This window comes from Taudactylus pleione, unplaced genomic scaffold, assembly GCF_031769625.1.
Source record: "Taudactylus pleione unplaced genomic scaffold, aTauple2 ptg000092l, whole genome shotgun sequence".
Lineage (NCBI taxonomy): Eukaryota > Metazoa > Chordata > Amphibia > Anura > Myobatrachidae > Taudactylus > Taudactylus pleione.
The window spans coordinates 16,885,566-16,912,619 of record NW_028284494.1 but is presented as its reverse complement, the minus strand read 5'-3'; the positions used below and the strand labels follow the sequence as shown (position 1 = coordinate 16,912,619).

The 27,054-nt window shown below is 42.2% G+C and overlaps 1 protein-coding gene across 1 annotated transcript in view; it reads right to left on the bottom strand.

The window, feature by feature from the left end:
* Positions 1–6,975: 6,975 nt before the first annotated feature.
* CUNH5orf34 (chromosome unknown C5orf34 homolog) overlaps positions 6,976–27,054 on the bottom strand; it is a 41,122-nt gene continuing 21,043 nt past the window's right edge. Inside the window, exons 7-12 of the mRNA XM_088469498.1 lie at positions 24,972–25,041; positions 20,193–20,363; positions 17,460–17,590; positions 16,507–16,593; positions 10,528–10,568; positions 6,976–9,643 (exon numbers count right to left, since the gene is read on the bottom strand). Coding sequence (XP_088325624.1) covers positions 9,465–9,643; positions 10,528–10,568; positions 16,507–16,593; positions 17,460–17,590; positions 20,193–20,363; positions 24,972–25,041 — 679 coding nt within the window. The 3' untranslated portion in view covers positions 6,976–9,464. The remainder of the gene's footprint in view (positions 9,644–10,527; positions 10,569–16,506; positions 16,594–17,459; positions 17,591–20,192; positions 20,364–24,971; positions 25,042–27,054) is intronic.

The window sequence follows — 27,054 nt, the reverse complement described above, 5'->3', positions numbered from 1 at the left end:
CAGGGTTTAACACGGGCATAGCCCGTGAAACCCTGCTATGGGAACAGCGCACTCCGGGTCACGAAGACCTGGAGTGCGCTGCTAGCCGGCCGATTGGTCTGGCTTCAGTGGCGCTTGGAGATGACGTCATCTCCAAGCGTCCACTTTCACTCCGCAATAGCCGGGTCTATGCAAACCCGACTGCGGTGTGAGCGGCGCTGACTCAGGAATATCCCGAGTCAGCGCCGGCAAAATTCCGGGTCTGATCCGGATAGGAACTTTGTTCCAACTCCGGGTCAGACCCGGAATTTAGGTGGAAAAGGGGTATTATTGAGAACCTGTTTTTGTATGGGACTCAATGGTCTATCGGAGAGGTTATAAATTAAGTTTTCTTTCGGTAATTGCCCCTTCCTGGAACCTCTTTGTCTGGCCCCCCCTACGGGATGTTTCTTCTACTCTGTTGGGGGGACCCTAAAGGGACCTCGGCAGTTCTCGGCACCTTGTCGGACTCTGGTATAGCGAATTCGCTGTCACTGTTTGATGACTGCAGTTGTCTGGCCTGATTTTCTCATCTCTGTCGCCAGCTTTGTCTTGAAAACTGCGGTCATTGCTTATTGCGTACTGCCTCCCCTCCCATCAGCCACCTATAGACCCGGTTGTCATCGTAGTCTGCTTTAACAATTTGGTGTTTGTTCCTTTTGAAACGTATTAATTCCTTTTTGTAATTGTCACATTGTGTTTTCAGTTTGTTGTACCAGGTTGTTACTTGTATCCTCCTCTAGTCTGCTTTTAGGTTCAGTTTCAAATGCTTCTATTTTTTATCTTGTGTGCTGCAACTCTCTCCCAGCCTCATCTACTGCCAAGAGCATGAGGTCCAAACCACATTTATTTAATATGGCGACCCACTTTCTACAGAAATCTGGGTTATAGCTCTCTATAGTTGGTATATTCCGTAAACGGAAACCTCTAGGAATGAGTTTTTCCCTGTAGTAATCTGACAGGAAAACTCTGTGGAGTAGGAAGTCAATTTCTCTTTTTTTCATCTTTAATAGTTGAAATATGTGAGGGTGCCTTGTCTCCAGTGGTGTGTTTAACTGCCTAACAGGCAGAGCAGTCCTCACACCATGTGCATATATCCAAACGGACCGGCACTCCAGACTGTAAATGGTGCCCTCCCCTGTAGTATTGTAGAGAGAGAGTGCAAAAATGAGGCAGCACTCCAGGTCTTGTATGAAAAATGCTTATATTAGAGTACCATGTTACAGGATACCAACGTTTCAGAACGTCTCCGCGTCCCGCAACTGGTGTTTTTGTCAGTGCAAGAACGGTACGGAGAAGACTAACGGAGGTTGGTCTAAAAGGTAGGATTCCCTGAAAAAAAGCCATTGCTTAATAAAAAGTTCAGTTTGAAAAAACTGGTACATCTGAGGCGTCCATCCAATAAAAGACAATTAATTGAGGCTATAATTGTCTCATGGCACCACATAATAAAGAAGGAAGAGCTCCAAACATTGGTTGGCTCAATGCCACGTCGCTGTGCTGCTGTCTTGCAAAATAAAGGATACCCAACGAAATACTGATAGGGTGAAAATCCCTGTGTACTTATGATGTTACTGTCCTAAGTGTCTAAGTGTTGATTTCACTGCATAACTTCCCGTGTAATGCAAATATTTGACCTTTGTTTATTGTGTTGAATTCAGCATTACATTTCCTTTCATGTGATATATGAATCATTGCACTGCATGAAGTGTAACAGTTTTTATAAGCATTGGAAGTTGAAAACATTCAAATTTCAAAAAGTGTCCACAAGTTTAGCCACCACTGTATATATTCTGTTTGCCTCCATGAAGATAAACATAGTATAACAATTATTTTAAATGTTTAGTAGCCTATTATGTTTAAGTACAGAGTTTGCGTAAAACAACAGAAACATCTGTTCCAGGGAACCAATGTTTCTATCTACATAATGTTTTGTATTCAATGTAAAAAAAAACATCGCTACTTCCAATGTTTTGTTTTGATGGACCATCCCTATTGTGTGCGCTCCTGAGACTGGTTTGTCCAATTATTCTCCCAATTCATCCCAGTGAGTGGCAGCCGGTCTGACAAATATTGGAAGAGTGTGTATGGTGATTCTATACTTTCAGCAGATGCAGAATGGAAGTCTGCTGAATAAGTGGACAAGTGTATACGCATAGAATCTGCGACCAGGTCTGCAGCAGGATTGTATAAACAGTCTAATCTGGGGTCTGATCACCTGAGGAATGGACAAGTGTGTACCCTGCTTAAAGAAGGAGCGGTGGTGGGGAGGAGAGTGGAGCAGGGATCCTTCGAACCGGGGTACGCTGGAGACAATGGGCAAATTTTATTAAGCGGCGGATTCTAAACCCCGGCGGTTTGGTGGCTGTCATTTAGAAAACGCCGGGGTTTAGAACCCGCCGCTTAGTAAATTTTGCCCAATATGTTAGTATGCTATATTCTTCCAAATTCTCTGCACAGTCCTAACTTTCATCTAAGCAAGCCCCAATTATGTCTAATATTGCATAATTGGCTTCTAACTTCATTAATTATAGCTTGAATACGGGAACGGACATGCAGCACATAAATGGAATGGTAGAGGCAATAGGAGGTGTGCTCCAGTCAATGGCTGAGGGCGTTTAATTTGACCACATGGTAACCACATTTCTGTACAGTCTACCTGACGGATTGGGGACGGTATCCCAGCGGTCAGAATCCTGACCCAAATAGGTAACTGTCCTCCCCCTAACCTGCCTTTCCCACAAATCTGGTAACGTATGGGAGTAACTGATGATCAGCAATTTGATCCTAAATGCCAGAAAACAGATGAAAATGGTCGTCAGACAAGTTTGTTAAACAATTTGTTCAAACAGCAGTTTGTGTCAATTTTCCAGCATTTGGGAGCAAATTGCTGATTGTCATTTGCTTTCATACCTTACCACATTTCATTCCAACCAATCAACTAGTTGGATGGTTGGACAGAAAATCTTTACGTGTGTACCCAGCCTACACCTCCCCCTAGTGCATAACCTTAATCCCTAACCCTAATATGTACCGTCGAGATGGTAACTACATCCCCTACCTGACACATACAGTGCACTGATTAACGTCTTATAAAAGGGACAAATGGAATCAAGTAATCCCTATGTGCACATAACTGAAGGCAGTTTCTGCTGTTACATACCCATATGCAAGGTCAAACCTATGATTGCTATTTTTGTTTTCATTAACCACTTAACTGGGTAATATTTTTTTCAAAACCCGCTCAGAAATTGTCAGGTTTTTTTTTTAATGACTGAATTAGGTCAAGGAGACGTTTTATAAAAAAAAATAATTTGAAACACAACTTTAATATTGTTTTTTTAATATCGATCAGCGATATATATTGGACCATCGATGACTGGACCATCGAGACTTTGCATTTCCCCAACGGGGCAGCCGCTGGGTGGAGGGGAGCTGCCCGATCAGCTGCACGGCAGACACTGGGGGAGGGTGCAGGGATGCAGAGGCTGGGAGGTGTGATTGGTTGCCACTTGAAGATTATCTTCAGGCAGCCGCCCATTGGGCGTTTGTGACTGGTCACATTGTTTGCAGCATGTCGGGGAACACAGCCTGGTGTGGATAACACATGATGTGACCACGCCAGTCAAGTGGTTGAAACTAGAGCAGTTCAGTGTTACCTTCATGAAAAGCACTTCTGTGATTTTTCTCTATATCATCTTAATCAGGTTATGACTTTTTAATGTACGTGATTCATTATTTTTCTTACATATCCACTTATTGATCCATTTGTACCTTAAACACCACTTGAAATAACTCAGGTAATTCCTTCTCCATCCTTTATTATAATACTGCAATGCATGTGAAGAATGTACTGTGCATTACTCTCTTCTAATCGCTGTCTGGATGAACCGTAAGTCACAGAGGAACATTTGCTGCAGATTTATCCTTTCACCTTTGATGCCAGAGGTATGAAATCTTCCAGCACTGTCTGCAAGGATGAGAACTGTAAAGAGAGAGCTGGGTAATAAAACCACCAGCACGCCTACTGTATGGATCACTCATATATGAACGGATGAGCTGGGTAATAAAACCACCACAGCACGCCTACTGTATGGATCATTCATATATGAATGGATGCGCTGGGTAATAAAACCACCAGCACGCCTACTGTATGGATCACTCATATATGAACGGATGAGCTGGGTAATAAAACCACCAGCACGCCTAATGTATGGATCACTCATATATGAACGGATGAGCTGGGTAATAAAACCACCAGCACGCCTACTGTATGGATCACTCATATATGAACGGATGAGCTGGGTAATAAAACCACCAGCACGCCTACTGTTTGGATCACTCATATATGGACGGATGAGCTGGGTAATAAAACCACCAGCACGCCTGCTGTATGGATCACTCATATATGAACGGATGAGCTGGGTAATAAAACCACCAGCACGCCTAATGTATGGATCACTCATATATGAACGGATGAGCTGGGTAATAAAACCACCAGCACGCCTACTGTATGGATCACTCATATATGAACGGATGTGCTGGGTAATAAAACCACCAGCACGCCTACTGTTTGGATCACTCATATATGGACGGATGAGCTGGGTAATAAAACCACCAGCACGCCTGCTGTATGGATCATTCATATATGAACGGATGAGCTGGGTAATAAAACCACCAGCACGCCTACTGTTTGGATCACTCATATATGGACGGATGAGCTGGGTAATAAAACCACCAGCACGCCTGCTGTATGGATCATTCATATATGAACGGATGTGCTGGGTAATAAAACCACCAGCACGCCTACTGTATGGATCACTCATATATGAACGGATGCGCTGGGTAATAAAACCACCAGCATGCCTGCTGGATGGATCACTCATATATGAACGGATGAGCTGGGTAATAAAACCACCAGCACGCCTAATGTATGGATCATTCCTATATGAACAGATCTTAATAACAACAATATTTGAGGCAACCTGTGGGCCTTCGGGAACTGCGACCCCATCATTGCTATTAAAGTACCCATTGAGAATGACTGGATATACTTTCTTCATAAATACGACTAGGTTGCTAAGCAGTACATACAGTATTCCCTAGGATATATTTTAGCAACCAGTGGCTCTCCAACTCTTGTTGAACTACAAGCCTCAGCATGCCCTGCCCTTTCACAGCAGGTGGTAAGCATGTGGTTTCAGAAGCTAATGTATTTCTTTTACTGGCAATGTTGCCCATAGGAACCAATCAGATTCTATGTATCATTTTCTAGAATGCAGTAGCAAAAGGATAGCTAGTGGTAAATTTACTAAAGTGAGAGTTTTAGAAGTGGAGATGTTGCCCATAGCAACCAATCAGATTCTGAAAGGGTAGTGGGGTAGGGATAATCATACCCATTATAAGGACCATTGGCTAGCCAATAGACTGCCTTACTGGAACACACACACTCATAGCAGCAATGCCTAGCCAATTTAATCTAGGCTCATAGGTGAGCATGATACATATACATATATATTTCTACACAATTATTGTTTGGGGAGTGGTCTACTTCCAGTTTACTGGCATAGCTGTCTTGGGCGCATTGCTAAAATGTTTAAGAAGTGATTTCTTAAACTGAGAGAATGCAGTTATCTGTAATGGTTTTAAGCCAGAAGCCAGGGTCAGCCATAATATCCCCTCCCAATATGTCTTTAGTGAGACCTATAACTCCAGTGCAAAACAGGACAAGCTCAGAGCATTCTCGGCATATGTGTAATGGAATATCTCTAGCAAATATTTTTTATTTATTACCACCTAGACTACATAGGTGTATTTATTAAAAGCACATTCATTTAGCATGGGGATGAAAAATAAAATTATTTATGCAAAGTAATGTTAACTCATCACTGCAACAACACAGCGATACTATGCTGCCACAACGGAAAACACCCAGGAAGATAAAGACCCGGATCAATTTATTTTCTGTGGTTGGGGCAATAGATCATAAATCACTTCAAACTTTAATAGAATATAAGGAGTATAATTACTAAAGTGCAGGTTTTTAGAATTGGAGATGTTGCCCATAGCAACCAATCAGATTCTACTTAACATTTAACTAGCATCTCTAGATACTAATAGCTAGAATCTGATTGGTTGCTATGGGCAACATCTCCAATTCTAAAAACCCGCACTTTAGTAAATTTACCCTTAAAGGTGGGTACACACTATAGCGATATATCTGCAGATCGAGTGATCTGCAGATGATGGTCGTTCATACACACTGAACGACCATCATCTGCATGCTGAGTTATAGCCAAAACCAAAAATGTTTCCTCCTCTAATGTACATAGAAAGTCAAACATTTCAAGTTCTGTCACATACCTATATATAATAGTTCTGTGGGCACGTCATCTCCAGGCGTTTTATGCAACCATTGGTACATCGGGTAAGATCAGAAGCGTAGGCAGCGCGTGAGGTTGACCATATCCTGCCGCAAGCACTTCAGTGTGAAATACAACCAGGTGACGTGTACTATGACGCTGCCCGGTAATTATACACGCCTCTGAAACGGCGTTAAGACGCTCAGGCACGCCTGCGTTCACATCTCCACTCCAGCCTCTGTCACCACCCACAAACGGCTTCTCCTCTCACTCATTCTGCCGGACTGTCTATGCGCGGCGAGCGAACGCTTCCCGATCTCTCGCACTGGTTCTCGCATGCGCACTGCGATGCATACTCAGAATGCGAAAATCAGCCAGCTATGAGCGAATGCTTATCGACCAGGTCTGAATCAGGTCCTGTGTGCGGAACAGTCCTGATTTTTTTTTAACTTAAATCTTAGCACAGGTCTATTTTATCCATTTTGTTGAACGCTGCGATATATGTAGCTAAATATCAGGAATTTAACACATTTCGGAGTGTTACCTTATATATATATTATATATATATATTTTATTAACTTATATTCCAGGTTTAATGGCCTCATAAAAACAATCATGAAATAAGAGCGTGTATAACAGAACATTCAGGTAAAATCTGAACAATATATTTTTATAACAGATGCAAAACTGGGCTGAAAGCCGACTTAAATGCATGCTCATAAATGCGAATTACTATTTATATGGGAAAAAAACTTAAATTATTATCTTTCAATGTGATAATAGAAACATCCTTTGTTGCAAGAGACAAAGCATTAATGCAGCTATTTAAAGCAAACAAATGAAACATCTATACTTAGCGCAAATCTGTACAATGGCAAGAAAATGAAAGAGAATGATACAATGAGAATAATGGAAGATGCTTTGTGAAGATCTGTAATAACTAAAAAAAACACACAACCCTTTTATTGTACAGGACAATTACCATATTACCATAAAAATCATGTTGGTGGATTGTGAATGCAGTATTGTACAAAAAGAAGAAAGAAAACTCTTTTTCTGGGGGCACAAACTTAATGTTACCTGTTAAAAACAGTATTTTAATATTATATTCAATAGAAATAATAATCTCAAAGTACATAGAATAAATCACATTTAGAACATTTCAATAATTCATATAACGTCACACTAGATCATTAAATATCCTTATTTATCAATCGTCGCAAACATCTGGGTTATATTCACCATATAATATCCTCAAAGGTTATAGAAATTTATAAATGTGATCACAATAATTCTTGTTAGAGGGCGAAAAAGTATATGTAATAAACTTGAGTAAAGTACATTATGGAAATAAATAAATCTGGATAAATCAGACCAGAACTTTATCCATGGGTGGGCGCACTGGTTCTTCAGATTTCCAGTATCACTCCCCCACTGCAAATTCCACACACCCAGGATTAAAAGGGGACAATTCATTAGCAGATAAATTGAATGTTGAACGATATATATCGTTCAGTCGTTCAATTCATCTGCTGATGGATAGGCCCTGAACGATGCGCACTCCCGCAACCGATAAGTTATATCTTTCGTCTCTCGAACATGTTGGTCAATTATCGCATATCGCTGGCAGATATTAGAAAAATATGGCAGTTTATATGCGGTAAACAACGAACGACATTAACAGCAGCTACAAAGCACTGCAGAGAAAAAAATCCACTCCCTGAATGATGTCATGCGATATCGTTCATCTTTTGCAAAAATCTGTCGTGTACATGACGGATATCTTTCAGCACAGCCACCAGAATTTTCAATAGATATCTTTGTCTTTCATCGTTCAGAAAAACATCTGCTAATGGATAGGCCCCTTAACTCTCATTACCATAGTTAACCCTGTGGGTTCAATTTGGAGGCACAGCCACTGAGTCCATTCGATGACACCCCCCCACCTCCCTACAGAACCTTGTTTGTATGATATTACGGCAGAGGTTCCGAAACACGGTCCTCAAGGCACCCCAATAGTTCAGGTTTCAGAGAGATCTATGCTTGAGCACAGGTGGTAAAATCAAATTGACTGAGGTACTAATTAAGTCATCTGTGGTCAAGCATGGATATCCTTAAAATCTGGACTGTTAGGGTGCCTTGAGGACCGCGTTTGGGAACCTTTGTATTACGGTTTGTTCATATTATTACTGGGCTCATTTTAAAGCTGAACATTCTTCTAGATCAGATGAACTAGGTAACATGGCCACTGACCAGACCTGTAGACAGCTTAAAGCTGGGTATGTACAATACGATATATAATCGTTCTGACGTGGATCGGAATGATCTACAGTTCAGATCGTATAGTGTGTACGTCTGATCCGTCGTTCGGCGAATTGTACCATCTTCTGTTTTGCACAGCAGATGGGACAATGCGACGAATGATGAGAGCTTGTTAAGTACAGCATGTAATGACATCGCGCCGCCGTATACCAGATCGTGCCGGGTCTTCGGCGCACGATGTATCGTTAAGTCACATGACACAGTCACTGGCTACACACATCGTATAGTGTGTACCCTGCGCTGTGTTTACGTTTAACTCGAAGAGAACAATATCTGTATAAAGCGTACAAGTTTTCTGTTTGAATACACCTAACGGAGCTAGGACTCGATGTTCACAACAGCCGAAAGGTAGGAGGAAAACCAAACTCATATGCTGGGTTCTGCTGACAAATATGACATGATTACTACAATACATTGATCCTATGATAAAACCCCCCACAAAACTTAGTCACTGGTCTATCACGTTGATTCAATCTCTGTACATGGAGCACAGAGCCGGCACAGGGATAACCATGTCCGGCACTCAGGAATGCTATATTTAGGTAGTTTGGATCCAAGGAGTAAAAAAAAAAAAGACAATAAACTTTCAATCCATCGTTAGGGAGAGAGAACAAACAAATAAATATAAAATACAGTTCCATCTGGCACAGAACCTCATCTCCTCCACTACAACAACAATTTATACATATAAACTGCCTCCGATAGACGGTATAAGTATCCTCAGCTAGGAAAGTCCTATTGCCTTCTTATTTCCAGCAGTTATTACTTTCTAGAGGAAAGCAGTAAGTCAATATCGTGTATGGCTTTGGATGTCTTCTCCAGAATAGACTGTATATTTATTTCCCCGGTTCTCTCCTGCAGGCTGCTGTCTGCCGTATCCGGCTGGCTGGAAAGCTTAATGTTACTTTTGTGACTTAATGTACACTTGTTCTCCAGCAGGACTAAAGTGGTTTAGTTAAGGATATAAATAAATAAAAATATATTTTTTTACTATTGCCCATATATAATCTACTGAAATCAGTTATATAGAGAAAGATGGGCAAGATTCACGCAAAGAGGTAAATCCAATTACTTGCAAGGAACAGGCATGCTTGACAACAGCCCGGATTCACTTGAAAGTGCTCGCAGCCCCCTAGGGCACTGAGCAAAATGAAGTGAATTTGGGCTCGGAGCGTGGCATGAAGGGTGCGAGGTGCCGGTTCGTTGCCAGCGTTTTAACACCATAGCACTCTTCGCATATATGGATAGACCCCAAAATGTGTATAACCAAATACATGAATAATATAATCAACTGAATGTCAGCTTCGGCTTATAGATCCATCATTCTAATCTCACACATATATTTATTACAATCGGAAAAATGTTCAGGAGGATGTTGGGACTATTTATATACTAAAGTACCAACCAATTAGCTCCTGTCATTTTTCAAACACAGCCTGTAACATGTAAGTTTGAAGCTGATTGGTTAGCACTTTATGAAAGCTTGGAGAGAGATAATCACCAGCACTGGTAGTAAGCATAGAGCCACCAATGTTTGTTTGTACAGTACAGAGAAGAGAGGCAACGCATTTAGAATGAGGGATAAAAGTCACAAATGTAATGTAAGTCTAGAGACCGACAATATTTACCAATGAGAAACCCAAGGAGAATTATGCACAATTTAGCCAGCTATAATGAAAAAGATATAGATTGAAAACATGAAATATCAAAGAAAATAAAATTACACTGTTTGCATCTCCAAGTTGTCCATAATAAAAAATGAAATATAGCTACAATCCTCTCCACTCACATAACAAGTAGTATATAAATATAAATAAAAGGATACAGTTAAACCTCTGAATTTTCTGAAGTTCAGCTGCCACCGAGCTGGTGGGAAAAATAGAAGCAGCAAATAAAAAGTAAAGTTTAGCTCTGCAAAGTATACACAGGACTATACCTATACACACAGTACTATACCTATACACAGGACTATACCTATACACACAGTACTATACCTATACACAGGACTATACCTATACACACAGTACTATACCTATACACAGGACTATACCTATACACACAGTACTATACCTATACACAGGACTATACCTATACACACAGTACTATACCTATACACACAGGACTATACCTATACACACACAGGACTATACCTATACACACACAGGACTATACCTATACACACACAGGACTATACCTATACACACACAGGACTATACCTATACACACACAGGACTATACCTATACACACACAGGACTATACCTATACACACACAGGACTATACCTATACACACACAGGACTATACCTATACACACACAGGACTATACCTATACACACAGGACTATACCTATACACACAGGACTATACCTATACACAGGACTATACCTATACACACAGGACTATACCTATACACACAGGACTATACCTATACACAGGACTATACCTATACACACAGTACTATACCTATACACAGGACTATACCTATACACACAGTACTATACCTATACACAGGACTATACCTATACACACACAGGACTATACCTATACACACAGGACTATACCTATACACAGGACTATACCTATACACAGGACTATACCTATACACACAGTACTATACCTATACACAGGACTATACCTATACACACAGTACTATACCTATACACAGGACTATACCTATACACAGGACTATACCTATACACAGGACTATACCTATACACACAGTACTATACCTATACACAGGACTATACCTATACACACAGTACTATACCTATACACAGGACTATACCTATACACACAGTACTATACCTATACACAGGACTATACCTATACACACAGTACTATACCTATACACAGGACTATACCTATACACACAGTACTATACCTATACACAGGACTATACCTATACACACAGGACTATACCTATACACACACAGGACTATACCTATACACACACAGGACTATACCTATACACACACAGGACTATACCTATACACACAGGACTATACCTATACACACAGTACTATACCTATACACACAGTACTATATCTATACACACAGGACCTTACCTATACACACAGGAATGTACATACACACAGGACTATACCTATACACACAGGAATGTACATACACACAGGACTATACCTATACACACAGGAATGTACATACACACAGGACTATACCTATACACACAGGAATGTACATACACACAGGAATGTACCTATACACACAGGACTATACCTATACACACAGGACTATACCTATACACACAGGACTATACCTATACACACAGGAATGTACATACACACAGGACTGTACCTATACACACAGGAATGTACATACACACAGGACTATACCTATACACACCTATACCTATACACACAGGACTATACCTATACACACAGGAATGTACATACACACAGGACTATACCTATACACACAGGACTATACCTATACACACAGGAATGTACCCATACACACAGGAATGTACATATACACAGGACTATACCTATACACACCTATACCTATACACACAGGACTATACCTATACACACAGGAATGTACCTATGCACACAGGACTATACCTATACACACAGGAATGTACATACACACAGGACTATACCTATACACACAGGAATGTACCCATACACAGAGGAATGTACATATACACAGGACTATACCTATATACACACACACACACACACACACAGGAATGTACATACACACAGGACTATACCTATACACACAGGAATGTACCTATGCACACAGGACTATACCTATGCACACAGGACTGTACCTATGCACACAGGACTGTACCTATGCACACCTATACACACAGGACTATACCTATACACACAGTACTATACCTATACACACAGGACTGTACATACACACAGGACTATACCTATACACACAGGAATGTACCTATGCACACAGGACTATACCTATGCACACAGGACTGTACCTATGCACACAGGACTGTACCTATGCACACAGGAATGTACATACACACAGGACTATACCTATACACACAGGACTATACCTATACACACAAGACTATACCTATACACACACAGGAATGTACATACACACAAGACTATACCTATACACACAGGACTATACCTATACACACAGGAATGTACCTATACACAGAGGAATGTACCTATACACAGAGGAATGTACATATACACAGAGGAATGTACATATACACAGGACTATACCTATACACACCTATACCTATACACACAGGACTATACCTATACACACAGGAATGTACCTATGCACACAGGACTATACCTATACACACAGGAATGTACATACACACAGGACTATACCTATACACACAGGAATGTACCCATACACAGAGGAATGTACATATACACAGGACTATACCTATATACACACACACACACACACACACACACACACACACACACACACAGGAATGTACATACACACAGGACTATACCTATACACACAGGAATGTACCCATACACAGAGGAATGTACATATACACAGGACTATACCTATATACACACACACACACACACACACACACACACACACACACACACACACACACACAGGAATGTACATACACACAGGACTATACCTATACACACAGTACTATACCTATACACAAAGGAATGTACATGCACACAGGACTACACCTATACACACAGGACTACACCTATACACACAGGACTACACCTATACACACAGGACTACACCTATACACACAGGACTACACCTATACACACAGGACTACACCTATACACACAGGACTACACCTATACACACAGGACTACACCTATACACACAGGACTACACCTATACACACAGGACTACACCTATACACACAGGACTACACCTATACACACAGGACTACACCTATACACACAGGACTACACCTATACACACAGGACTACACCTATACACACAGGACTACACCTATACACACAGGACTACACCTATACACACAGGACTACACCTATACACACAGGACTACACCTATACACACAGGACTACACCTATACACACAGGACTACACCTATACACACAGGACTACACCTATACACACAGGACTACACCTATACACACAGGACTACACCTATACACACAGGACTACACCTATACACACAGGACTACACCTATACACACAGGACTACACCTATACACACAGGACTACACCTATACACACAGGACTACACCTATACACACAGGACTACACCTATACACACAGGACTACACCTATACACACAGGACTACACCTATACACACAGGACTACACCTATACACACAGGACTACACCTATACACACAGGACTACACCTATACACACAGGACTACACCTATACACACAGGACTACACCTATACACACAGGACTACACCTATACACACAGGACTACACCTATACACACAGGACTACACCTATACACACAGGACTACACCTATACACACAGGACTACACCTATACACACAGGACTACACCTATACACACAGGACTACACCTATACACACAGGACTACACCTATACACACAGGACTACACCTATACACACAGGACTACACCTATACACACAGGACTACACCTATACACACAGGACTACACCTATACACACAGGACTACACCTATACACACAGGACTACACCTATACACACAGGACTACACCTATAAACCCCTTTCCACCGTACAAAGTGTCATTTGAGCATAGTACCTAAACTGCTGTTATTTGACAACTTTCTTTATCTTTGCTGAGTCAGAATAGATCACTCTTTGGGCTTGATTGAGGGATGGTTGCAGTTGTAGCCGTGACTATGTTTTATTACACAACAGCGCCTGCCAGACAAGGAGCTGTGATTGGCTCGCGGCTAACACCATGTTTGAATTGCCTCTAGCACTGCGGCGCTGTTTCACTGTACCTGACTTGCTGCAGTGTAGCAGGTACATTTGTTTCTACCCTGCTCCCTGTGCACCCCCCGTCCAGCCAGCCCTGCCCTTCCGCCCCTATCACAGTCCAGCCTTTTTCTGCCCCTGTGCCTCCCCCAGGTCCAGCCTTCCCTGTGCCCCTCCATTAGGTCTAGCCTTCTACGGCCCTAACGGTGTGTACTTTGTATATTCTCCCTGCGCTTGCCTCCGGTTTCCTCCCGCAATCTAAAAATATACCGGTAGAGTGTGTGTGTGTGTACATGTGGTAGGGCATATAGATGGTAAACTCCACTGGGGCAGGGACTGATGTGAATGGCTAAGCGCTGTGGATTATGTAAAGACTGTTCATCTCAAAACCACGCCCCCTATTTGAGCGACCACACCCTTTTTTGGACAGTACCCTCTAACAGACACCCTGCCTCCTTTATCTCTAGATTATATATACATAATAGGCTAAAACTGGGACCACCCATTACCAGATCTCTAGTTTTGTCTATGCCCTCATCCGCTACCTTCTATCTTATATAGCAATAGTGCAGCCTGACTGCGGTACAGATATAACATGTAAATCATTAAGAAAAATAATAGAAGTGGAGCAGCTAAAATGATGAAGTAAAGCAGAGTGCCACTGTTCTATCCATCCCAGGTCACAGCTGCATGTGCAGTGCTCTCTACATATAAGCAAAGAGAAAGACATGGGCAGACATCATAAAGGTAAAAGAGTAATCATGGATCCCACGGCCTAACAGGCAATTATGTTCAGGTAAAATAGGTACTATAACTCATCCCTCAATGCTTACATTAGACAATACATGACTGAAAATAAAAATATATGCTTAGAACCCTTTTAAGATGTGATATGCTATAGTTTACACATAGTACTTGAATGTGAAGACAAGCCAATTCCCCCTTTCCATGAAAGCAGTGTCTCAAACTCTACCCCCAGGACCCCAGTTTTCCAGACCACCTAGCTGGTGCACAGGTGCATTCACACCTGTTACATTTTAGAGATCCAGAGGTCTGGAAAACATGAACTGTTAGAGATCATGTGGCGAGAGTTTGAGAATAGCAGCATTTAAGTATGAATGTACTATGAGGTTTCCATAGTATGTCATTATCTTGTCACCAAGCTCTGATGTCTACTTCATATTGGATCATCTCACTCTCTAACAGCTTCTGTTCCGCAGGGTTTCATTAAAGGTATTTTGTATTAAAGGCAAATTACAGTATTCCCATAATGATGTTTTTTTGCTTTGACAGGTGATGCTATTGTTGTACGTTTATGACCATCCACAACAGAGGTTCTCAACTCCGAACCTCAAGTACTCACAACAGGTCATGTTTTCAGGATTTATGTCTGTGGAAACAGGTGGGATAATTATGTACCCCCAAAAATACACTCATCATATGCAGGTGAAAGAAATCCAGAAAACATGACCTGTTTGGGGGTACTTAAGGATTGGCATTGTGAACCACTGAACCAAAAGACTACTGTGCTGTCTGTGAAGCACAACTAGCTTAAAAGCACAGACCAAAACTGTGGTCTCAAGGTGGTGATTAATACATTAATGCAGCGTTTCCCAAACTCCACCAATGCAGTCCGGGTTTTAAGGATATCCATGCACAGGTGACAATGATTACTTCAATTTGATTTAAACATCTGGACATAAGCATGGATATCCTTAAAACCTGGACTGTAATGGCAGAGTTTGGGAAATTCTGCATTAATACACTGTTGTACCCAATGGTAGAATGAAGGTTATAAAAAGGGGATTATCAACAAACTGAAGCCATATTGTCCATTCATATGAAACGACCACCACTTATACATGGTGCCCTCTGGGGATACTCAATAACTAACCCTCCACCAACTCTATTACCAGTGATCAGTAGCAGCGGGTGTCTGCATTTCCTGCAACGACTTCTCATCCAGCCAATGGCACCATGACGCCGCCGTTCTGATGTAGCTACAGGGAGAGAAGACATGGTGCTTACACCACAGCCAGCTACCAGCAAAACAAAGGAGGAAACCGGTAAATGGATCTAGAGCTAGCTACACCAGCATCACATAAGTCATTATGTATGCACTTGTATGCAGCTGTCAGCCAATCACATTGCAGAACAAAACGGAAGGTAAAAGAGAACGGTATTCTGATTTGGGGCACTCTAAAGCCCATTATACTTAAAGTTTTATACTTATTATTATAATGCACTCATACTACCTAGGGTTTCCAAATAAATAAGAACATTCAAAAGAAAAATGGGCAAGCCGTTGCTCCGGGTCTCGTACCAAAGAGGGCGTGCTGTCAATGTTGAGTGACAGCTCGCCCCCTTTGGTGGGCGGGCCGGGGGGGGTGGCTGCCCAGACGGAGGCGTTCCCATGAGAACGCCTACCGTCTGGGGGCGGCCCCACTGACATCACAAGTGATGTCAGTGGCAGAGCTTTCGGCTCTGTTTGAGCCGAAAGTTCTCTGGGGCTTGCGGCAACGAGACCCTACCACAAGGGTCTCGTCGCAAGCCCGATGGTTGCGATTTTCTTGACCATCGCGACCATCTTCCTGGCCGCTCGCTATAGCTGTGGGTGGTCACCCACAGCTATGCGAGCGGCCAGGAGGCCGTTCTAAAAAAAAGAAAAAAAGACCGGCCCTGATTCAGAGCGAGCGCTCTGTCAGAGCGACTGGCTCTGAATAAGGGCCACTGTTCTTTGTAAGCCCATTCGGATTTCCGATAGGACTGCGCTCAAATTAAGCCGATCAAACTGCAAGTTGCTAGTTACATGGTTCTAGATGTGTCTCACAGTCCATGACAGTGATTTATAAAACGGAATACACACCTCGCATACTCTCCAGGACACTCCAGTTCCACCAGTTCTGATGATCCATTAGGTAAACGTAAACAGCACCAACCAAAATGTTCATGCTTAGAAGCACTGGAAGCTGCATGTAGTGTTGTGCTGTCTTTCAGCTAACAATTGGGAGATAGAAAAGATCAGGGTTCACTTCTTATCCCATTAGACCACTCCAAAAGTAACTGTCTGATTATATATTACATAGGGATGGTCATGGGTAACAGATGGTTCATTACATACAATGGTTACATGTCATCTTCAGGCATGTAATCATGGTGGCAACATGGGAACAAATCCATCCCACCCTGCTGATGGCCATCGCCAATATTACATAGCAAGTTTATTTCATTTACATGGGCTAGGGTCAGACAGTCTAGAAAATGAAATATATTTAGGAGTTCTATTTAAGAAGTGATGTTGCCCATAGCAACCAATCAGATTCTACTTCTCATGTATCTAGCACCTTCTAGAACAGAATACCTGGGAACTGATTGGTTGCTATAGGCAACATCACTTCTTAATAGAACTCCCATTAGTAAGTTTACCCCTTACTGTTATGTAAAATCTAGAAGTAACAAGTGAGAACAGTAAAAAGGAGGAAACACTGAATTCATATCTACATTATTTATCTTAAACATCTAAGTAACTGGCCCCATACTATCAGGATTCCCCGGTCCCGACCCAAAAATGGTCGTAATCGGCAAGTCATCGATTTTTAACATGTTGACTTTCCCCCAACTGCCGACAGATCGCCATTCACTGATGGCTGCCGACCCACGGATCTGTGCATTGGGTCATCAGAAAGGGGAATCAGGGCCGTAGATGTATGGCTCGCATAATACATTTGAGGCTCCAAAAAATAGATGTCCAATGAATGAACTAGATAAGATGCAAAGTGGAGTCTTAACTTTTTTGCCAGCTCCACCATTTCCTCACCAAAACGCAAAGTGTAATGTTTTTTTTTTGTGCATAATATGGCGCTCAAAGCCATCAGATAGGCACAAGCATAAACGTATCCAAACATATCAATACATGTCAATGCCCAAGCCCTGGTCATCACTCGCGTGGTGCCAATATTGGCAAACTCTGGCTATTCAGCACTGAGGAAGAATACTACAGGAGGCAATAAGTCTGATCTCCGTATTCCCTGTCACTTCCGATAGACTGGTCAGACAGTTATGCCGGGTACGCACTACACCAGAGGTCGCCAACCTTAATTGGGATTTGAGCTACTTTAGTAAAATTAAACCTCCTGAAGAGCTACTAAAATTGTAGAAAAAAAATCTGGCTAATAACCAAACAATTGAAGGTCATTTAATAAACATAAAAAAAAAATGTAAAAAAATGTTCATAGAAAACAACAATGCATCTAATTAATACAATGATATTGTTGTAGTTTGTAAATAAAATGTAACGACAGGCACATTTCTCTGTTAATTACTGGCTCCAAGGAGGTACGTGCAGTACAGGATCAAAAGATACTGTATAGGCGGTATGCAATCGGGAAGCAGACTGCCTAAATACCGGCAGCCGGCTTCCCGACTGTCATATCCCGGAAAGGGTGAAATGCCGGGCGTGTAGATGTAGACGCCCGCATTTCCCCGATGCCGGGAGACCGGCGCCCGGCATCACGATCGTAGTGAAGCCGGGCACCGCGAGCGGACATCCGCAGGGGGGGGGGGACGGTTGGGCTCCCAGGGGGGGACTTAGTGTTAGGCACCCCCCCGGGAGGGTTAGGTTTAGGCTAGGGGGAGGGAGGGTTAGGCACCCCCGGGGGGACTTAGGTTTGGGCAGCGGGGAAGGGGGTGGTTAGGGTTAGGCACTTGGGGGGAAGTTAGGGTTAGGCACCCCTAAGGAGGGTTAGGGTGGTTAGGTTAGTATATACTTACCTGAGGACGATCAGGATTTCCAGCGCTGTCGGGCTTCCGCTGCTCGGGACTCTGCTCTTGTCGGGCTGCCGGCCGGCGGTATTTCATACCAATTCCGTATAGGCAGGGCTGCTGTGTGATTCACCAGCATGGCTGAGTGGGAGTCACTCGCTCCGCTATAGCGTAGATGCCATGGGTGGAACCACAGGGAAGCACGTCAGGTGATTGCTGTAGAGGCTGTGGCAATCACCTGACTAGCATCCTTGTGGCTCCACCCATGGCAGCGACACCACGGGGGAGCACGCGTCAGAGGTCACTTCCTCCTAGTTTACTCGCCACTACTGCAGCTAGATAAGCTACCAAAATTAAGACCGTGAGCTACCAAGTAAGCCCACAAGCTACGGGTTGGAGACAACTGCACTAAACGATGTGTTGTCCGATACGGCGGCTATGTCACCGACGATGCGCGTTTCCCGTGCGTCATTAGCGAGGGCTATGCTGGCGAATGCAGCATGGCCCCCGCTGTCGCTCCCTGCATTGGCAAGTGTGTGTGCATTTGCAGATTCCGGCTCCCCCGCTGGGTCACGTCGCTGAAGAAGTCGGGCTGGGTACACAGTCTAGTGTGTACCCAGCCTTAGATTATGCCAAAGGGATTCTATCCCCATAAACAATATAAAGAGATGAGTCTCTTCAAGGTCTGAGCCTAATTGGGGGCCACTCCAATGCTCTTAGTTCCTGTCTGATGACTTTAAGACTACCAATTACTAGCAGTATTACATTACAGAGACACTGGCACTCCTGCACAGAGCTACCACAGAGAATGAACACTGACAACAAAATAAAAAATTACCTCTTCCCCTTTATTGAAGTTAGCAAAACTCCAAGTCATATATAATAGGACTCCGTCCAGGTAACTTGCCAGCACCATATTATCAGAGTAGACTGCAAAGCTGCCTTTGTCTGGGATGAAGGACTGTTCCAGCAGCACCGGTACAGCGGCTTTGGCTTCTGTCCCAGGTTCCTGGAAGAAGGGAAGATTTATATTATTGAATAGAAATGTGCATAATAGCAATACAAGGTATCAGGGTTAGCCAGCAATTACATTCATTAATCACTGAGAAATAGGTATGACATTTAGGAAACGAAGGAAGGAAAAGCATTATACAGTATTATTCATGTGATACAGCTCATCCCCTATCGCTTTGTTATATTTACTTTAGGACACTGAAGCGCTATAAAAAAAAGCAGCGTGTCATGATCGAGTTATCGCTATTTTCCGCTTTACTTGCAGTGATAAAAGCACCTACAACAATTACACATCATACACACATTTCACTGCTGTCAAATTTCTGCAAAACTCACGTGTGCGGTTGTGGCCGGGCGTTATCGTGCATAGAATCCTATGGGGGATACAATATCTGCTGTGGTCCCTCCTTCATACATTGGGATAATACTAAATAGGCCCCTTAGCGTCATATAGGCGCTAGTGACCTCCTGGCGCTCTCACTGACAAAGTAGATGTGGGCTTCAGAACCAACCCTGTGTTTGCTAGCTGGAAATAGCATTTGGCGCACCAGGGAGCCACCCTTGTCCTTGCTCATACCGTCCACTCTCGGAAAAGCCACTTAACTAGAAAACAAATCACTATTCAGCTAAGAAAATAACCTATACATTATGGCTGCCGGAAAAAACGATTTATGGGGAAGAAAATACAAATCATGAAACTGTATTAAACACTAGGTAAACTCATAAAGAGCTACTGGTGTTCCTGAAGGCTCACTATGTAGTTTAGCTTTCTCAGCTTTGGGGAGTCTCTCAGGATACAGGCCCTCATTCAGAGACGGCCGCAAGAAGCAATCACTCTCTCTGAATGAGGGCGGCCGCTTCTTTTTTTAGTGCAGCCTCCTGGTCGCTAGCTAAGCTGTGGGTTACCACCCATAGCTTAGCGACCGACCAGGTTGACCCTAAGGTTGGGTCTCGGCAACCGCAAGCCCCAGGGAGCTTCCTGCTCTGATCGAGCAGGAAACTCCCCACTGACATCACTGCTGATGTCAGTGCAGCCGCCCACAAAACGGCAAGCGTTCCGTTAGGTTCTGCGTCCGCAGAACCAAAACATTGAGCCGGTTCCGAGCGCTCAGCGCTTGCGACCGAATCTGAATGAGGGCCACAGTTCCATCCCAATTGTGGGTGAGAGCACCAAGCTGCTGTCTGAACGATGAAGACATTTAATCCCTTGTTATCTAAAGCAGCAGTGCTCAACCTCAGCCCTGAAGTTTTGCTAACAGGCCATGTTTTCAGTATTTCTTACTGTGGAAGCAGGTGGTATAATTACTGACCCAGCAAAATAGATTAACTCACTTGTGCATGATTAATGGCATACACAAAACACGACCTGTTGGTAATTGAGGACTGGAGTTGAGAAGCACTAAACTGAAGAGTAATGGTGCCTACACACATAGCGATGTGCTCACAATTCCACGATGTGTACGATTTCCCCCTGAACTCTCCCGGGGGCTCCCCAGCAGTCGTGGGCACGATTTGGTCTGAAAAAGCCGCCAATTTGACACACGATCTATTGTGCCTCCTAAACTATCCAATGCATTGTGACTTCAGATTGTCAGATCTGCCCTACAGCACGGCAGATCTGAAGATGCGATGTGCGACCTGCGGGGACGCGCATCGCATCGTGATCGTGAGTGGGGACTCACGATTTGAGCATATTTTACACCATCTGTCGTTCCGATGTTTCGGAATCGACCAGATCGTGTAAAACTTCGCCATGTGCGTAGGCACCTTAAAGCTGGCTACACAGACGATATTTTGCATGATCCGATGGATTGGGCCGACATATTGTCAAAGTCGTCTAGTGTGTACCCACTATGTTGGCCATTGCGCGCTCTCGCAAGGTCATCAGTCGCATCATCAGGTCAGCCCTACATGCAGCTCAATCTGACAATTAGTATGTACCCAGCTTAAGGGTTTTGCAATCTAGAGCAACGAGATGATCTGCTAAGCACTATGTTCTATAAGGAAGGGGCAGCACTGGGCAAAGTGTTGATTAGTTTGTTCCTGACTTTGAAGGGTTGGCCTCTGTATTCCCCATACTATAGTGGTCCAGTCTATCTGCACTGCAAAGTGAAAGTCAACCATGGCTGACCAACATTAGAAGAACCTGGGCCTCCTACAAAGTCAGAGATGCATTTTACATTTTAAATTGAGGTCTTTTATTTACCAGACACCTTTGTGGTCATCACATAAACCCTCAGTTGCAGCAATGGGCACTCAACACAACATCCAACTGGTGCCACCATCACCAATGCTACCACTGTGCCTCTTTGTTCCGTGTGTGCTACAATTAGGAACATTAAGACACTGGCAGACCTTTTGGCTGAGCCTTGTGCTTACTCCTAAACAAAACAGTCCTTTAACAGAGGAATCAGTGTTAATGTTCCATTAATTTCTCAAAGGAGCAATTGTATTACATTCACGCCTGTTATGATTGTGACCATGTCCCTGTGTGAACATATTATTACGATTATATAATGGGATACCTATAGCCATGGCTGGCAGGAACAGATAAGTACAACCAGCTGACGCCATACCATGCAGGGTAACTGCTGCCTCTATCAGATATAGTCTGCTAACTAACATGGACAGGGTATATTTATTTATACAGTGCTAGCATATTCCCTAGGTAAGAGGGCTTACAATCTACGAGGTAATATGTCTATTAACGAGACTGATTAAATAACTCAGCTTTATTTATTGGTATTACAAATTTTATGTTTGTCCCCTTCAATATACTCCCCATTTGCACTAATACATCGCTGTAGTCTTGTTTCCCACTGGTGGAAGGTATGGAGCAAATCACTTTCTGTTACTTGTTTCAACATATCTGCTGTTTTCTTCTTTACAGCATCAACTGATTCAGAATGTGTCCCTTAAGCACTGATTTAACTTTTGGGAGAAGATAAAAGTCGCAAGGTGCTAAATCGGGCGAATATGGAGGATGTTCAAGTGTAGTGATGTGATTGTCGGTCAAAAGGTGCATACACAGGGTCAGATATGTCAGATCAGATATGTCAGATCAGATATGTCAGATCAGATATGTCAGATCAGATATGTCAGATCAGATATGTCAGATGAACCACTGAACGATTTGCAAACGATTGAATGATTTTTGACTGCATTAAAATGAATGAAAATTGCCCAAAACTGACTGCAAACACATCAGATGTCAGATATCGTTATCTGACAAACGGGAGCGCGCATCGTTCTACATGTCAGGTTTTTCTTTCAGATATGAACGATTTTTAAAATTGTTATTGTTCAGATCTGAAGAAAAATCGGACTGTGTGTATGCACCAATAAAGTGCTTTGTGATCAGGCGCATTGTCCTGGTGATGAATGAAACCATTTTTCCACAGTTGCGCCCGTTTCTGACTCTCTCTCAGCTTTTTCAAAACTTCCTTATAATAACGCTGGGTAACTGTTGTGCCTTCTGGAACCCGTTCTTGCAATATTACACCCTTGAGATCGCAAAAAATGTTACTAAAAATTTCAAATTGACTCTTTGTTCAACTTTTAAACGTAGCATTTTTTCGGCACCACAGAAAACACAACCAAATGAAATGGAGTCTCACAATCAAATGAACGTCATAGAGTGTTGCTGCTTGTCATGCAGGTTCAGACAAGTTCAAGGTTACTACGTATGCAGTTAGAACCGGTCCTGACTGTATTGTTTACTAGGTGGAATCACAGTCTCGTTATTTTATAGACATACCTCGTATATAGGACATTAGGAGTTCAATACAGATGTGTCCTCCTACACTCAGCACTCCACGAGTCGCAAGATGCTTGGCGCGAGAAAGCTGCGCTGAGCAATTTTTCGCTTGAATGTGCAACTTAGTCACAACGAGATGTGACAAAACTGCTTCACCAAACTGCACTGATTCATTGGAGATTGAGATATATATATATATATATATATATATATATATTCATTCTATCAGAGTCTGAATCTGTAGAATGAAACTTGACTTGAAAAAAAAAAAAAAGCTGCACCCACTGCATCGTAGCAGGTCGTCTACAGATGTGCAGACTCAGTCGCACACAGATATACAAAAACGTGAAGCAGCATTGTCGCATTACGCTGTGACTAAAATGCACATCAGAGTAAAAAAAAAAACAAACAACACACACGCAAAAAAAGATGCTCGGCATAAACGGCCTGGCTCGGTTGGGTGTGACTGAGGCAACAGTGTATGAGGACACATCTGTATTTTATTCTGGTCCCGCTAGGTTGTAAGAGGAAAGTGTGCTCTGTCGGGATGCAGGATCCAGTCATACAGCAATGTTGGTTTAGGTTTAGGGCATGAGAGGGTAAAAGTTGAGGTATAGAAGAGAACATTTGTCCATCAGTAAAGAACAAAAGTCGATCGCACTAATTTAACTGAGACTCATTTCCTGCAATTTCAAAGCTGGCCCAAATCTGAAGTCTTTATAGGACAAGAAATCTGCAAATATATTTAAAAATGGACCTTTTCTGTACCACATTTTGCATGGCTGTAGGGAAATGAATTATGCAAATACATATGGAAATGATACATTTAAAGCCGAGTTACCATACCATCCTCCAACAGCAGGTGTGAGAAAGGGCGTTGAGGGAAAGCTTGTGCCTGCAACAGGATTCCAAAAACCTGTGTAAAAAAAAAGAAGAGGACAAAATAAAAAGGCAAAAAAGTTATAATGAAGAATTGCAAGTACAATAAAATACTAAGTACATCAATATAACCCAATGATATTGTTCAATTGAAGAGCTAACCAGGGACTGTATATGTAGATAAAGAGAAGAATGAAAAGGAGATGAAAAGCTTAATGCAAAATGACACAAAGAAAACCCCCCCACAAAGCCCCAGGAAAAACGCCCCCCAAGAATCATCCCATTAGTACAATGAAGTAGCAGGTGGAAATGTCCTATTAAAAGGAATAATTAGCACTAATTGCAGTGTACATGGATGATTTATAGACACCGGAAGCTTAGCAGATGTGGACATTACCAAATTAATGTGAGATTACTCATGCATTCATAGAAAGTGTAACATACACAACAAAACGAATATATTTGCAAGGGGATCGTTACCCGTAGGCAACAGAAGGGAGAGTGTTGGATCAGTGTGAGGTATTGTAGCACAATGGGGGTTTATCTATTAAAGCAGAGGTTCCTAAACTCCGCCATTACAGTCAAGGTTTTAGGGATATCCATGCTTGAGCACAGGTGACTTAATTAGTACCTCAGTGAATTTGATGTAACCATTTAGGGGTAAATTTACTAAAGTGAGTTTTTAGAAGTGAGTTTTAAAAGTGATGTTGCCCATAGCAACCAATCAGATTCTACTTAACATTTAATTAGCACCTTCTAGAAGATAATAGCTAGAATCTGATTGGTTGCTATGGGCAACATCACTTTTAAAACTCACTTCTAAAAACTCTCACTTTAGTAAATTTACCCCTCAGACTCAAGCATGGATATCCTGAAAACCTGGACTGTAATGGTAGCGTTTTGGAAAAACTCTGTTGTAAAGTGCAAACTGTAGCGCAGCCAGATGTGAAGTTTTGTTAAGGAAGACAATGAAAGCCCAGGATTCTGGACCACTAGATTTTTAGGTTTCGTGGAGGGAAGGGATGTACAATATACCCTTTAGGCTGTTTGCTGCTGTCTGAATAACATAATTTTGCAGAGATTTGCTAGATTACAAGAGACTACTTTCAAAATGGAGTAAAATCGCGGTGTGAAATGCACTTTCATGAAACAAAATGGTATACATTCATAGTGTTCATTCTAGCACCGTGCACCTGCCCAACCCATGCAGTTGCTCTTTCCTGCCTGGGGTGTCACTGTCTAACTCTCAGCTATTCCAACAAACTGCTGAGATACAGACCAGCGTGTGATAGAAGCACCAGAGTAGAGAGCGACATCCCAGGCAGGAAAGAGGAACTGCACAGGTAAGTCACAAGTGCAGGGTGCTAGAATAAACACTACATTCAAGATCATAAATTAATTAACTTGAAGCAATATAAATGAGGTCTGGACAGAAAGAAGTTAATAAACCAGCTCTAATCCCTGTAGTAAGAACAGAAAAAAAAAAAAAAAAAAACACACAGCAAAAATTTAACATGATATAATTTATTCAAAATAGTAAACAATATATTGCTGTGAGAATAAAGTAAATACATTTTCTTTAAAAATTGGCAACTGTATATTTTATTTCTTAGCAAATAAGGAGTTTCCTGAGAATCCTCTTCACCACTTCAGAAAGGTACAATTGAAAGTTTGGGGAGATTTATCAAACCTCTAAAGAGAACAAGTGGAGGTATTGCCCATAGCAACCAATGAGATTCCAGCTATCACTTCGCTAGTACATTCTATAAAAGGATAGCTAGAATCTGGTTGCTATGAGCAACAGCTCCACTTGTCCTCTTTTTAAATCAGGTATATTTTTATGAAACAAGATAAAACAAAATAAGGGAAACACAAAGCTACAGAAATAACAGTCAGATAGTAACATATAGAGCTTGCGAGCAGGGCCTTCCTACCTATATATCTGTCTGTTATTATCCAGTTTTGTTCTATTAATGTTTCCAATTGTAAAGCGCAACGGAATATGCTGCGCTATATAAGAAACCTAATAAATAAATAATAAATATAGATA